Source organism: Armigeres subalbatus, chromosome 2, assembly GCF_024139115.2.
Source record: "Armigeres subalbatus isolate Guangzhou_Male chromosome 2, GZ_Asu_2, whole genome shotgun sequence".
NCBI classification, from domain to species: domain Eukaryota; kingdom Metazoa; phylum Arthropoda; class Insecta; order Diptera; family Culicidae; genus Armigeres; species Armigeres subalbatus.
The window spans coordinates 198,996,304-199,011,211 of record NC_085140.1 but is presented as its reverse complement, the minus strand read 5'-3'; the positions used below and the strand labels follow the sequence as shown (position 1 = coordinate 199,011,211).

The 14,908-nt window shown below is 41.9% G+C and overlaps 2 protein-coding genes across 2 annotated transcripts; one reads left to right on the top strand and one right to left on the bottom strand.

Moving 5' to 3' along the window:
* Positions 1-1,599: 1,599 nt before the first annotated feature.
* LOC134211486 (phenoloxidase 8-like) lies at positions 1,600-4,243 on the bottom strand. Its single transcript, XM_062688378.1, has 4 exons — positions 3,421-4,243; positions 2,905-3,360; positions 2,201-2,825; positions 1,600-2,142 (listed from the first exon to the last, which is right to left on the bottom strand). Exons 1-4 carry the CDS (start codon positions 3,946-3,948, stop codon positions 1,694-1,696), a joined length of 2,058 nt encoding a protein of 685 aa, XP_062544362.1. The 5' UTR covers positions 3,949-4,243; the 3' UTR covers positions 1,600-1,693.
* Positions 4,244-9,571: 5,328 nt separating this feature from the next.
* LOC134211487 (phenoloxidase 8-like) lies at positions 9,572-12,096 on the top strand. The gene is made up of 4 exons (XM_062688379.1): positions 9,572-10,278; positions 10,343-10,798; positions 10,871-11,495; positions 11,554-12,096. The coding sequence occupies exons 1-4, from the start codon at positions 9,751-9,753 to the stop codon at positions 11,997-11,999; spliced, it is 2,055 nt and encodes a 684-aa protein (XP_062544363.1). The 5' UTR covers positions 9,572-9,750; the 3' UTR covers positions 12,000-12,096.
* The last annotated feature ends 2,812 nt before the right edge of the window (positions 12,097-14,908 follow it).

The window sequence follows — 14,908 nt, the reverse complement described above, 5'->3', positions numbered from 1 at the left end:
GCATTTCAGAGGATTCAAAATAATTTTTTTTAAATGATTCTGAGGCTGCCTCCGTGATATGCCTAGTACCAATAAACTTTATACAATTTCCAATATTGAGACATTTCAACAAATGTCCAACAAATAACTTTCAATCTTGACAAAAATTGTTGCAATCTTCTATTGCAACGATTAGCTCCTTGTACCCGTAGTATAAATTAGTTTGTTTAAGCTTAGTTTAGTTTAAGTTTAAACTTTAAAGCATTGTAATTCCTTCATGATTCAATTCAACCAGAGGAAAATCCTAACTGCCAGATGCAATTGAAATCTTCTTCTATATACATAAAAATGAATTTTTGTCTGTCTGAACCATATAAACTCGGAAACTACTGCACCGATCGGCTTGAAAATTTGTATGCAAAGGTTTTTGGGGCCGGGGAAGTTTCTTAAGATGGTTCAAGACCCCTCCCCACTTTGGAAATGGGGGCTCCCATACAAATGTAATAGAAATTTCTGCATAACTCGAGAACTAATCATAGAATAAATCAATTTTAGGCGAAACGAAGTTCGTCGGGTTTGCTAGTGTTTTAATAGAAACTTAAAATGGTCAGGGTTCTGCCAAATCACACCAAGCGCCAATGAAAAATTTCCATTTTTCCCCAAAGTTTTCAAGTAACAGTTTCAATTAATCACAAATCTCTTTGGACATCATTCAACGCCATAGCTGAGGATGTCCTCCAACAAATGTACGCATGAATTGACATAAAATACTTTCTGTTTTATTTCTGTGAACAAAATATCACAAGTCAGTTAAAAAGCCGCTTGGTGCGATTTGGCTGAACCCCGACCAAATGTATCATAGCAAATAAGGATAATAGTGTTAAGAAAACACGGAACACCTAGTTTGAAAGATAAATACATGTTATAGATAATTAGCAAATAAAATTAGACAAAAAAGATTTTTTTTTATGAAAGTGTAACTACATTGCCGATAAGTTACACAGGAACGATATAATTTAACATTATAAGGAAACGTCAATAAATAACGTAAAGTGACAATCCATACAAAATTTCAAAAAGCGTGACATAGGACGGGGTATTGAAAAATGTCCATTTTTGACGAATTTCAAGCTCTGAATCATAACCTCGTCAAATGATAGTTCTGCACTATTTAGTTCAACTGACCAACTGAGTATGCCACACAATGGCTAAAAACGGAATTGTGCCACACCGCAACCCACATTCGTCAGTCGCACATAGTATAATCAATCCAGATGGCGCTCGATAGTTCTTATCCCTATTCATCTCGTTTTCCAGAGGTTCAATTCGAAAACAGAACGCACAGGCCGGCTTCGGTCTGACCACACTCTCCAGTAGTGTCAAAGCCGTATTGTGGGTTAAGTGCCTCGCATAGCCACACAGTCGATATCGTCGGCCAAAACCACGTGAATGTGTCGCAGTGTTATCATGTGATAATAATAGAGAATGGTCATACGATATATTAGTCAGTGCAACGGGTGCTGTAATTGGATGCTGACACTCAAACCAAGTGAGATGGTTCGGGAGTATTATCAAAAGCAGGGCGAACTTGGTAAATGTAGGTCATTGATTAAACGAAAGTTGTCGTAACGTATACGGCTTCAAAATTTATTAAAATGCATGAGAAAGGTATGAACAATCAAAAATTATCATTCCATTAATTATCCGCAATCGATCAGGTTCTCGCTATAACAGTATTAGTGAAACGGATCTGCACGTTCGAGAGAGCCATGTTACTATTCGAGCTAACGAAATCCGCCAGGCTACCGATGGATTTTGCAGCACGCCGATCAAATGGATAACCCATTGCACGACGATCCGGGTACAAACGATCACGAAGGCCGCAGAACGAATGCGAATCATTACAGTCGACATTCTCATCGAACTCCTGATTGACTGTGTCGTCGTTGTAGTCAGAGATCATTGCAAACAGATCGAAGGTCATTCCTTCGACAGTACCTTTCGGGATCAAGAGATGCGATGGCCATCCACAGTTGCAAAAACGGAACTGTTCGGCACCAGTTGGTTGATTGGAAAGGGCTACCGAGCGGAAAGTTCGTTCATACGGGATTGTAACGCTGGATTGTTCCGAGCGACGGACAATCGTGTTGCTGCCAGGGTTCACTGAAATAAGTTTTTCGTGTAAATAATTGTGGATGCACTGACATAATTTCATACTGACATGTAACATTGAATTTATCCAGTTCAACCATTAGAATACGCTGTTCCTGATAGGTAAGTGGAATATTACGTTCATCACTCTTCGGGCCAATGAAAATTCGGCAAGTTCCACGACGCCTTGCACCAGAGTTGTTGACGGTCAGACGGAAAGTGAATGGAGCATGTTGTAGATGAGTGAAGGAAGCAAATACATTTCCTTGTGGTCCAAAATCTAATCCTGTGGCCAAATCTACCTGCGAGCGTTGCCAGTATGTTAGCAAAATATTAGCAGGAGCATTGGCTCGGTTCAATTGAACCCCAAGTGACTGTATCTGAACACCATTATAGTTGAGTTGATTGGCTGCGTACGGTTGCAAGGTATTTTTATGACGATGGAATAAGTTGTCAATTTGAGCGTGCAAACGGTAAAACCCTGGATCCCTCATAGCCGTTTCGAATTCTCCGAGAACCCCAAAGCCTTCCAAGAAACGACCTTCAGGATCGTGGCTGTAGGCAATGACGTTATGTAAATCTCCATGATAGCTTCCATAGTACTGAGGGTTTACTGAAAGCGACGACGGCTCCATGATATCGCCCAGCAAATCAGTTCCCGCTTGTTCTGTCAATGGAATACGTTCACCGTTGGTCTGCAAAGAAAACATGCACATGCAATCCAAGCGTATGATGAACATTTATAGAAATAACAGGTTATCTGGGTTTACTTACTCCCATGACAAATCCAGCATCAATGCTGTCTGTGATGCGCTTTTCCCAATTTTCCAAGTCCGTGAGAGTGAAGGTCACTTGGTCATCCACTCGATTAACATCGCTCAACAACTGATTCTGCGGACGAGGTGGAAATGCCCGATTATTCAAACTCCTGATTATCTTTGGGAAATATCCTTCCGGAAGAGGTACGCGTAGATTGTTCAATGGTCGGACTCGGGAAAGGCGTGCGCAGAATCGTTCCACATTGTAGCGGGCAATCAGTTGTTGATGCATGTAGTAGAACAACTCTCCACGACGATTTTTGCGTACAACTGCATCGGGTCCATCCCCTGGGTACACCAAATGCCAGTGCCAATGGTGAAGATTAACTCCTATGTCCTCTCGGAAGAATGCCAGCCGTTGCTCCTCTTCACGTTCCGAAGCAGTATAGTTCATTGGGATGTCAATTGTCATCTATGAAAAAGAAACATTGGTTGGTCAGCTGCTCAAACATAATTATTTGCACGAACCCACTCGACTCTCTTGTTGAACTACAGAACCTTCTTCACGCAGCTTAGGAAAAACAGAGGGGTCAACGAACGAATCAGGAAACAGCTCTAGGAATGACGGAATGTTCAAATCCTTCGTATCCGGCCTATGCTGGATAGCAACTGCCAGTGCATATTGGAACAAAATTGGATTAACTCGATCACGCGTGTAAGTAGCCACCGACATCAATGATTCCACATCCGGCTGGTTCACGAACAGTGTGATCAGCTCTCCGGCAACCCGACGATGATTTTGGTTGAACAAAGAAAATCCACTACGGCGAGGAATCGCCTCAGCAAACCCTATATTAGGCGTTGCAACATTGCGGACGGGAATCCGGGTGTCTGCGTCGTTTCCAAAACGGTTCTGAATGTTCGCCCCTATTGGTCTATAACGCTCGGTGAGATAGTTTTCCGGTAAATCGATCACCGTCTTGCCATCGTCCTTGGGGTAGAATGTCGGTTCCAAAGGGCGCTGCAATAGTGCAAGCAATTTACGATTCCCAGTGGCCATTCTAAACGATAAGTAATCACTCAAACACTAACTGTGATCAATTTTGAGAACCAGCTAGATATGGAAATCCAACTGCCACTAAGCTTGTTTTTATAGCCGAAAAATTGTTTATATATGGCACACATGAAATTTGGTAACCACAAGTTTTGATAATTCTCAGTGTCACAAAATTGGGACAATCTCGTGCATCACAGCCATCATCAGTGACCCACTATTAGCTTAAATGTATATAGTTTGATGCAACGATTAAACCGCAATACTGATTACGGCGAAGGCGCGAAAATGTTTATGAAACAATGTCTGCAAGGCAGTGGTTATTTATCAAACAGTTCTAAACAGATAAAAGTTTGGATCGTACTACATGGGAATGGTTGGTCACATTGTCTGCAAAATGTCCAGTAATCCAGCACATTCTTCTCAACCATTATTCAGGTTGTTTTTCAATATCATAACGAATTGCTCGACTCATTACAGGCATATCAGTATTCCATGTCCTATTTTCCATTTACCCCAGGCATAGGTAAGGCATTCTGGATCTCCGTCTTCTTCTACTTCCTCTTTTCTCTTTTTCTTCTTCTTCCTATTCTACTTTTGTTTTTCTTTTTCCTATTCTGATTCATTGTTTGTTTGCATTACTGAGACCCGCGTAGTTTAGCCATAATTCAGTTTTCTCCCCCCATAATTATGTAACACTTTTGCCAAAAAGTAATTTCACAATAAATTTGACTGTTTTGAATGCTTTATATTTGATTTATTTGATGAAATTTGATTGTGATCACGAGAATATTTTCCCACAGTTATGGGACAGTTTAGTCTTTCCTCTATGAATTGCTAATTAATATTTTTTGTGTCAACATCCACGATCAAAAGCAATGATTTAAGATTGGTTTTATATTGCACCAATTGCTTTGATAGTATTTGGAATGTGTAACTAATATTTGCATTGAAACAGTGTTGTTTACATTCGCCGTTTACATTCGACACAAAATGTTTCATAATATGGTTATTTGCCATCGATTGGAAGCTCAGTAATTTTCTTATAATCAAATCTAATATCTATTAAGATTTGGATATCACATTGCGAATCGAAAGCTTTTATCCTAACGATGGCATTCATGTATAAACCCGTATGGGCCCAGGTGAAGAAAGTCAAATAAAAAATGCCATTGCATTTCGGCATTGGACTCGTACAGGTTTCTAGTTTCCGAAAACATATTGTTAGAATCGGGAATGTCCCTGTGACCGAAGTTATCCCGGGGGATCACTGGGCCGAATGCGGTCAAATTGACCATTTTTTGGGACCATGAGATTTGTCGAAAGAAACGAAAAAATTCTCCTCAATTTCACACAAAATGATTGCCACTATTTCTAGACATCATGTATCAGAGCAGAAGGGTGCTTCGGGAGGTTCAGATTGTGGCCAACCGGCTGATTACGGATGAAGCCACCGGGGAAAGTGACCAAAAATGAACCACTCTGATTCAGGCAATATGGGTATTGTTTTATTTTTTCAACTATACTGTCCTCTTTGTATTCGGATCCCGGAATAGGCAGTATGAATATCAAACTTAATGAATTTTAAAGGATTTGCCGATTATAACATTTCTGATTTTCTTGGTTTGGTATGGACTGATTTAATTTTTGGCCGCAATCCCGGGTATCACAGGGATTTCAGAAACCGGCTACATAGTGGCCAGTTGACTTGAAAGAAAAAACAATCTCAACATGGGAACCTAAGTGGGAACCTAAGTAAAATGTCCCATAAGGGATGCCAGAGCGAGAGTTAGGTCGAATGACTAGAGTAGTATGTGTTAGCGCGAACTGAATGAAAGAGGTGAGCATCCAAGTTAGACTCACATGGCATGATAAAGGTGGGCATACAAGTCAGACCCACACGGCATGAGAAGGGTGAGCACACAAGTCAGACTCACATGGAGCGTTAGCGCGAGTGCAAGCATGGAGTGCATGAGCGTGTATCAGGTGGTTGGGTGAGCATACAAGTCAGACTCACATGGCATGATAGAGGTGAGCATACAAGTCAGACTCACAGGGTGTGACAATGGCTAGTTCAGGCGCAAATAAGAGGTGGTCCAAGGGATCGGAGTCGGCTTCATGGGTCATACCGGTGGTCATGCCCTGTGGTCGTACTTGATCCTTTAATCGAACAAGTGGCCGCGCGAAGAACAACATGGTATCGTCGCTTTCGCGGCGTCGGTCAACCAGGCGGGTTCCGAACCCGAGGGCGGAAAGGGGTCCTCGTCAAGGCTGGGGCAGGCGTAGGCACCGCGTCGGCAAGTCCCTCTGTGTGTTGGCGAATAGACCCTATCGCAGAGAGGTCAATTTGGGGTGCACGCGGCATCATCATTCTTGATACCAGTAGTGCAGAGGGAAGCAGGCGCGAAGTCGACCCTTCCCACCTTCCGAGGACATAGGGCGTGGTAAGGCCACCTGGAAAGCCGGCAATGCGCTGGCACGATACCATGGTGTTCTTCTAAAAAAGCGAGTCACGAAGTTCGATGCTGCAAGGTGTGACCGTTCATTTTCGGGTCACAATAAAATACTTGGTGGGAAAGCCAGTTAGTGGTTTAGCCCAAATAAAACATTGTTATAAATGTCTTGTTATAAAAATGTTATAAAAACATTGTTATAAATTGTTATAAATGTTGTTGTAAATGTCTGAATATTCAATAAATGTCTGTCTCCACTTTTTGTAGTGTTTGAGTGATATTTATTTTGTGTTCAGTAGCTTTTGGTTGATGTCTTCAGATTTATTATTTATTTTGTTCGTTTCTTTTACTCCGACTTTAGTTTATTTATTTATTTATTTATTTATTTATTTATTTATTCATTTTTCTGTTCACATAGTTTTCTTTATTTACTTATTTTGTGCATTTAATTATTTCTATACTTATTTATTCATCCATATTTTATTTATTCAATTGCTTATTCATTTATTTTCTTTGTAAATTTTATTAATTATTGTGCGGAAACAAGTGTTAGGGTATTTTAAATTGTTAAGGCTTAGCATGCAGCCAGTGTCGGAGTAAACATGTAAATTAGTATCAACCAAAATATTTTATAGTGTAAGGTTCCTGTTAGTGTTCGTGCATTCATCATCGCTACTACTATCATGATCATCTTCTTGGCCGCCATCATCATCGTCTGGAAATTGCCTCGTCATTGGCATGAAATTAAGGAGGAGGGAATGATATAAAAAGGGATCTCCCAATATGGTCGCTCTCTTGTATAATTTAAAGTCCGGAGGAGTGAAGTTAGAGTGTCGGTACGCGAGATAGTTCGTCAACATACTACCCGCGATAGTTCCAAAAGTTTTAAAAAGAAAGAACTGTCAAAAGTTTATAAAATTAAAACTTACAATCTAAAATTAAAACGAAAAAGGTGTGATAGAACCTATAGCTAAAAAAACAAAATCCACAGTTTAAAATACCATTAAAAGGTTTCACCTAAAGTTAAACTAAATCTAAAGTACGGATCATCGTGATATCACCACTAACGGTTGGAAAAGTGCACCAAGTATTTTAAAGTTAATTCTGACCGTGCTAGTTTCTCGATGATTATAAAACCGTACTTTGGAATCAAGCGAGCAAGTGGTGAACAGTAGTAAGTGCAGTGTAAGAAGTGGCTAACCGGAAAGTAGTGTGAATGAAGAACAATGGTATCTGACAAATCTGTGACTTTCCGGCCTCTATGGGGTGCAAGCTCGCTTGATTAGCCACTATGTGAAAACGCGCGCGAAATTGCACCACTCCCCGGACAGGGACTTTGGCCTCCGTCACCATAGGCCACCGACACGTGAACGCTCTCTAGCCGAGAATTAATAGAAGTGATTCCCTGTGAGTAAGCCAAGAAGACCCTAAGAAGAAGAAGAATAGCTGTAGCAGTTACGAGTTTCTGTGGAGGAGTCGTCCAGTATGCATGCCAACGATTCCTGCATCGGCCGCAACGGTGAGCTCACGAAAGAAAAAAAAATAAATTGATAATTCAAATTAAAAGTTTTTTTTTGAGTCAATCCTTGAAATTAGCTTTAATAAATTTGTATGGCCTGCTAAATTCTAGCTGTAGTTGTTTCACGTTAATTATTTAAAATAAATCTTGTTCTCCACCATTTTGTTCTGTATAGTCCGCCTTGCCACCAATTATAGGAAGAAATATCCGGGAGAATCGAGTTGGAAAACGACCCTGAAGTGAAACCGTGTTGAGGACCACTGCTCCTATGGTAATACCGTTACAGGGGTTCTCAACCGGTTTCCACAAAGTTTCACTAAGTATCAAAGGACACGCAGCTAACCTCGAGGATGCGTTGTGCACTGACCCCCCTTTGAAGCATTACTTTCTGGTTGTACCGAAGGGACTATGGACTTGGCGGCAATGGAAACGGTTTAGCGGGTCGGGGATGTAGTCCTGCCTCCCTCGTTTGCTGTTGGAGGTGGTCCCTAACCCCGCACTTCCTGGACAACCCAGGATGTCTGTTGAGCAGATTCCCCCTCCATTGCTTAGGAAGAAAAAAAACAGGGTGTGACAGAGCATGTAGGGTGTGTTAGAGGGTGCGATAGAGCGAACACCCAAGTAAGGGACGGGTGCCTGTGTGAGCGAGAATGAGCGAGTACGTTAAGTACTGCCATCCCCCAGAAGTAGTACTGAGAGGTAGTTCCTGGGGGAAACGATGGCGGAGCCCAAGGGAATTAAGTCGGTATTACCGGTACGGTCGAGTCCGACACTCCAGCACACTTCCGTGTAGTAGTTTGGCAACTACAATGCACGTGTGCTGGGTTAGTGTGTAAATGCATTCTCCCTTGTAAGAAAAAAAAAGACCCGTGGAAGCGTGAGATTGGAACTTGTGAGGTGAGGACCAGAGCTGTGTAGGTCGCTCCTTCCCAGATGTCAACTCACCATTTCGCAGCCCGATGTCTGTTTGTGTGTATGTGTGTATGTGTACAAAGTTTTGTAGACACACTTTCCGGCACTTAGTATTATTTGCAACAAATTTCATTCGACTGAGAATCCCGTCCCATTGTTTGCTATTGAAAATTGGCCAGATTGGACTATGGGATCAGAATTTATGGCCAAATACTAAGCACCAACACCGCTAGGTGGATTAATCAGGGTTTTACACTCCAAAAAGCTCTTTCTTGCAGTGGAGAGGTCATCCATATATGGAGAAACTGGTGGGAACATATTTTGATGGGACAATATTGTTTGCATGGGAGTCGAACGGTGCAAAATTTGCAATACATTGTATCCAATCACCGTTCGATGGTAGCGTGGTTGTAGTAAAATAGTATTCCGCAGTGATCTATTCGGTACATGGAAGTTCATCATGGATAGAAGATCGGGGAATCAGTTTCAGCAGCCAATAGTTTAGCAACAAACAATAATGTTTAGGTACTGTATTTTTCGACGGTTTTTAGTTTACATTGAAAAAAGGGCCACCGGCCGGTATCGTGTTCAAATGAAAAATGCATTTACAAAATGTTGATAAGCACGTTTAGTGGTCACTAAAAAAAAGAAGAAGATAATAATCAAATTGTGGTTAGCATAACTGTTTTCAAATTAACATCAAAGAGATGCACAAATGTGGTTTTTATGTTTGTTTTGCAATGGGAATCCCCATATAGCAGCACTAAGAATTTACTACTGGATAAAACAACGGTTTGGTTGGCGATAATTTAGACAACAAACAACTACAAGAAATCGTATAAAAGCTTAACGGATTACAGTTTGCATATCATATCTCGTCGAGTCGAGAACGCGACAACACCCAAAATCAGTTTATATTCAAAAATGTCATCGAATAGCCAAAAATTACTTGCATTACTGCAGCGACCCTTGGAGCCCACCTTCTATCCCAAGGATGACGGCAAGACGCTGATTGACCTCCCAGATAACTATTTAACTGAGCGTTATCGTCCAATTGGAGCCAATTTGCAGACTAGATTCAGCAACGATGCCGACACCAGAATCCCCGTCCGCAGGGTTGCAACACCGGATATCGCCTTCGCAGAAGCCATTCCTCGCCGTGGTGGATTTTCACTTTTTGTCGACAAGCATCGCAAGATAGCTGGAGATCTGATTGCACTTTTCCTGAGACAACCAGACGTCGATACACTGATGGCCGTGGGTTCGTATGCGCGCGATCGACTGAATCCAATGTTGTTCCAGTACGCGTTATCCGTTGCCATTCAGAATAGACCGGATACGAAGGACGTGAACATTCCTTCGCTGCTGCAGTTGTTCCCGGATTCATTCGTAGATCCTACAACATTCCCAAGGGCTAGAGAAGAAGGTTCGGTGGTTCAGCAGTCCGATCGGGTAAGTTGATGTTCTACGAATACGTTATACATATTTGATAATGTTTTTCATTTTCATAATCAAGATGGTTGTCAATATTGAAATGAATTTCACTGCTTCGGATCGAGAAGAAGAACAGCGATTAGCATTCTTCCGTGAAGATATTGGAGTTAATCTGCACCACTGGCATTGGCATTTGGTATACCCCGGAGATGGTCCTGATTCAGTTGTCCGAAAAGATCGTCGTGGGGAGTTGTTCTACTACATGCACCAACAGCTGATTGCCCGCTACAACGTGGAACGATTCTGTGCTCGACTATCCCGTGTTCGACCCTTGAGTAACCTACGAGTAGCCATTCCGGAAGGATACTTCCCAAAAATTATCAGGAGTGTGAATAATCGTGCTTTCCCACCTCGTCCCCAAAATCAAATCTTGGGTAGCGTAAACAGAGTGGACGATGACGTGATCTTCACTGTGACTGATTTGGAAAATTGGGAAAAACGTATCTCAGACAGTATCGACGCTGGATTTGTAATGGGAGTAAGTTGAATAAAACAATGTTCTCTTGGAAAGTCATAGAGTGTATTAAACAATACCGATTTTATTTAACAGACGAATGGTCAACGTGTTCCTCTCACCGAAGAAAACGGCACTGACATTCTAGGAAACCTCATGGAACCTTCTTCGCTCTCGATCAACCGCCAGTACTATGGAAGCTATCATGGCAATTTGCATAACATCATTGCCTACAGCCATGATCCGGAAGGTCGTTTCTTGGAAGGCTACGGGGTTGTTGGGGAATTCCAGACAGCTATGAGGGACCCGACGTTCTACCGTTTGCACGCTCAAGTTGATAACATGTTCCATCGCCACAAAAACACATTGCAACCGTATCCTGCCAATCAACTCAACTATAATGGAATCCAGATTCAATCACTAGGAGTTCAGCTGAATCGTGCCAATGCTCCTGCTAATATTTTATTGACCTACTGGCAACGCTCGCAAATTGATTTAGCCACTGGAATGGATTTCGGACCTCAAGGCAACGTTTTTGCTGCATTCACTCATTTGCAGCATGCTCCGTTTACATTCCGTCTGACCGTCAACAACAGCGGTGCTAGACGGCGTGGAACTTGCCGAATCTTCATTGGCCCAAAGACAGACGAACGCAACATTGCACTTACCTATCAGGAACAGCGAATTCTCATGATTGAACTGGATAAATTTAATGTCACATGTGCGTTTTAAATTCAACAAATTTTCTACTGATCGACTGATCGAACTTTTTTTTTCAGTGAACCCCGGCAGCAACTCCATTGTTCGTAGGTCAGAGCAATCTAGCGTGACCATCCCCTACGAAAGAACTTTCCGTTCTGCAGCCCCTTCCAATCAACCTGGCACCGAAGTGTACCGTTTCTGCAACTGTGGATGGCCATCGCATTTGTTAATCCCCAAGGGATCTCCGGAGGGAATGCCCTTCGATCTGTTTGCAATGATTTCCGACTACACTGCCGACACAGTCAACCAGGAGTTCGATGAGAACGTCGACTGCAACGATTCGCACTCGTTCTGCGGCCTTCGTGATCGCCTCTACCCAGATCGTCGTGCCATGGGATATCCATTCGATCGCCGAGCTCCGAACGCTATCCGTACTTTGCAGGACTTTGCCCGTCCGAATAGCAACATGGCGCTAACGAATGTGCAGATCCGGTTTACCAACAGTGTGATCGCTAGAACATAAATTTACTGAAATGGTCTAATTAATTGAAAACACAATCTATGTGCACTTGTAAAGGCATCCCGAATGAAATAAACAGAATATTGCAACAAACGATTAATCAATTAGTTTTGTTCGTACTGCTAATATTATTTATTCAACCTAAGGCTGCAGTGGCCTCTAGAATACATAACAGTCGTCTTCATTCAGCTCGACTGTACGTCGCCTCTTTGCTCGTTACGCATATCGCCTTCTTGTGCCCTTCGGGTCGCTATCAAGAAACATTTCCACCGGATTATTGCCCGATATTCTGGCTAGGTACCCGATCCTCCGCAGTTCTCTGTTATCGAAGAAAGGTTTTCCTAACAGCTGATTCGCATCCTCCAGGTACCGTTTGTCATCAGTACCTCACCAAAGATGGTACGCATCACTTTGCTTTCGAAAACTCCAAGTTCGTGTTGGTCCTTCACGAGCATCATTCAGGTTTCTTATATTTTAGTTGCCTTGCTCTCAGATACATTCAATATATGCTACATGCATTCTAAATAGTTCAAAACAGTGACCCATTCTCACCCACCATTTGACCCATTGTCACCCCCGACGACAGTATTCCTTCGGATACCATCGGAAATTTCTCCAGTAATCTCTTCCACAAATCTAGGACAAAGTTCCAGGAATTTCCTTGAGAGTTTACGAACGAATTGCTAACGGAGGCCTTTCCGAAATTAAACTTATCCAAGGAGACCGCATCGTGCTTTCGTGCTGTGCGGTTCTTTCTCTCTTTGCGGAAGGAAGTTTTTAATACTACCCGAAGCTATTTTAATTTCAACGGTGCTTCTTAGCGCTATTTGTACCCACTGATCCCGTTACGATCTTTGCAAGGACCCGTGCCTTCGTTTTACGTTGGACCCGTTTGCGGAAGTAAAATTCCGACAAGCGGTGGTAATCCTGCAGGGACACCGTTCTGGGAAAAAACCTCTTAGAAGGTCACGTCTCCACGCTCAGCAATGAGTATTAACAAAAACAAGAGGAAGGGAGTCTCTGAATTCTCCACTTCCTTCAAAGAAACAAGGTTTCAAGACCGTCCTGCCCAAGCGCGGAAAAAATAGAAGGAAGCTGGAGAATTCAGATATTCCTTCTAACTCTAATATCGGAAATAATTCTTCTCCAATCGAACTGAGCAATCAGTTCGATTTGATTAATGAAAATTATGAAATTGAGCAAATCGAATCTACCTCTAGCCCAGGTGATTCGATTCATGCGAAAAGCAAAGGATTCCGCCAATTGTGGTATCTGTTGCCGAGTTTTCTGGCTTCCGGAATGAGATTTTGAGTAACCTTCAGGGGATCAAGGTTTCATTTCAGATTGCTAGGAAGGGTGACTGCCGCGTTTTGCCGGGATCCTTTGACGATCGCAAACGTCTTCTTCACTATTTAACTGAGAAGCGCCATAAATTCTTCACATACGACGACAAAACTGAGCGATTGTTCAAAGTCGTCTTGAAAGGTCTCCCTAGTGATGACAAATCACTGGATGAGATTAAAATTGAAATTTCTCAATTACTTGGATTTTCACCAGTCCAAGTAATTAAGATGAAAAAGAAATCCCATTCTGGTATTTCCCAGAGGGGCATTTCCCAAGAATTTTATTTAGTTCATTTTAACAAAAGTGAACTAAATAATATGAAAAGTTTGGAAAAGGCCTGTATTATGTCTCATGTCCGTGTTACATGGGAACATTTCCGCAGGCCTGGGGGAAATTTCCAAAACCCTACCCAGTGCCGTAAGTGCCAAAAGTGGGGTCATGGAACCAAACATTGTCACATGGATGCTAAATGCATGATTTGTGGTGGAACCTCTCACGCCAAGGACGCATGTCCTGTGAGAGAAGATTCCAATAAATTTAAGTGCGCAAACTGTGGGGGCAATCATAAATCCAATTTCTGGGAATGTCCTTCACGCAAAAGTTTTGAATTCCCGTGCAAAATTGATGACGGGAAATTCCAATCGGATCCCAGATTCGACGGGTAGAAATTTTTCAAACGCTCAAACTTCTAAACCGGTTACCGGTCGAGCAATTCATACCCACCACAATTCACAAACAAATTTTGCCGCTCGTCAACGGGTAGCAAGCACTTCAGTAAATTCCAATTTTTCCAATGTACCTACGTATGCAAACATCGCTGCTGGTAGACCAAATTTCTCTTCTCAAAATGAGGTTTATACCCATGTCCCAACGGAAAATAACGGTCACGTTGCCGATTCAGGTAGCATGACTGCTTCCGATTTTGATTTTTTAACTGAACAATTGCATCACATGATTGATGCAATGTTCAAAGCAAATACCATTCCTGAAGCTGTTCAGGTTGGTATAAAGTACACACAAAAAATTGTTATCGGACTCCGTTTCAATGGATCCAAATAATTGTGTGAAAGTTCTAAATTGGAATGCCCGCTCTCTAAAGGGTAAGGAAGATGAATTATTCAACTTCCTTTCAGTTCATAATGTGCATATTGCCATTATAACTGAAACGTATTTAAAACCAGGACTCTCCATTAAAAGAGATCCAAACTATTTTATCTACAGAAATGATCGTCTTGACAGCGCCTGTGGTGGGGTCGCCATTGTCATTAATAGACGTATCAAACATAAATTATTTTCTTCGTTTGAAACCAAAGTTTTTGAAACCTTGGGAGTTTCTGTTGAAACAAATTTTGGTCAATTTTCCTTCATTGCAGCCTATTTGCCTTTTCAATGCAATGGGCAGCAAAAGAATTTGTTGAAAGCTGATCTTCAAATTCTGACTCGCAACAAATCAAAATTCTTCGTAATTGGTGACTTCAATGCCAAACACCGTTCATGGAATAATGCTCAAAGCAATTCCAATGGTAAAATTTTATTTGAAGATTGTTCTGCGGGATATTATACTATTC

Coding starts and splice junctions, on each gene's coding strand:
- LOC134211486 (XM_062688378.1), bottom strand. CDS start 3,948: ATGGCCACTGGGAATCGTAAATTGCTTGCACTATTGCAGCGCCCTTTG. Junction 3,361..3,420: donor TAGTTCAACAAGAGAGTCGA/GTGGGTTCGTGC, acceptor TCTTTTTCATAG/ATGACAATTGACATCCCAAT. Junction 2,826..2,904: donor ATGCTGGATTTGTCATGGGA/GTAAGTAAACCC, acceptor TTTTCTTTGCAG/ACCAACGGTGAACGTATTCC.
- LOC134211487 (XM_062688379.1), top strand. CDS start 9,751: ATGTCATCGAATAGCCAAAAATTACTTGCATTACTGCAGCGACCCTTG. Junction 10,279..10,342: donor TGGTTCAGCAGTCCGATCGG/GTAAGTTGATGT, acceptor TTCATAATCAAG/ATGGTTGTCAATATTGAAAT. Junction 11,496..11,553: donor GGATAAATTTAATGTCACAT/GTGCGTTTTAAA, acceptor TTTTTTTTTCAG/TGAACCCCGGCAGCAACTCC.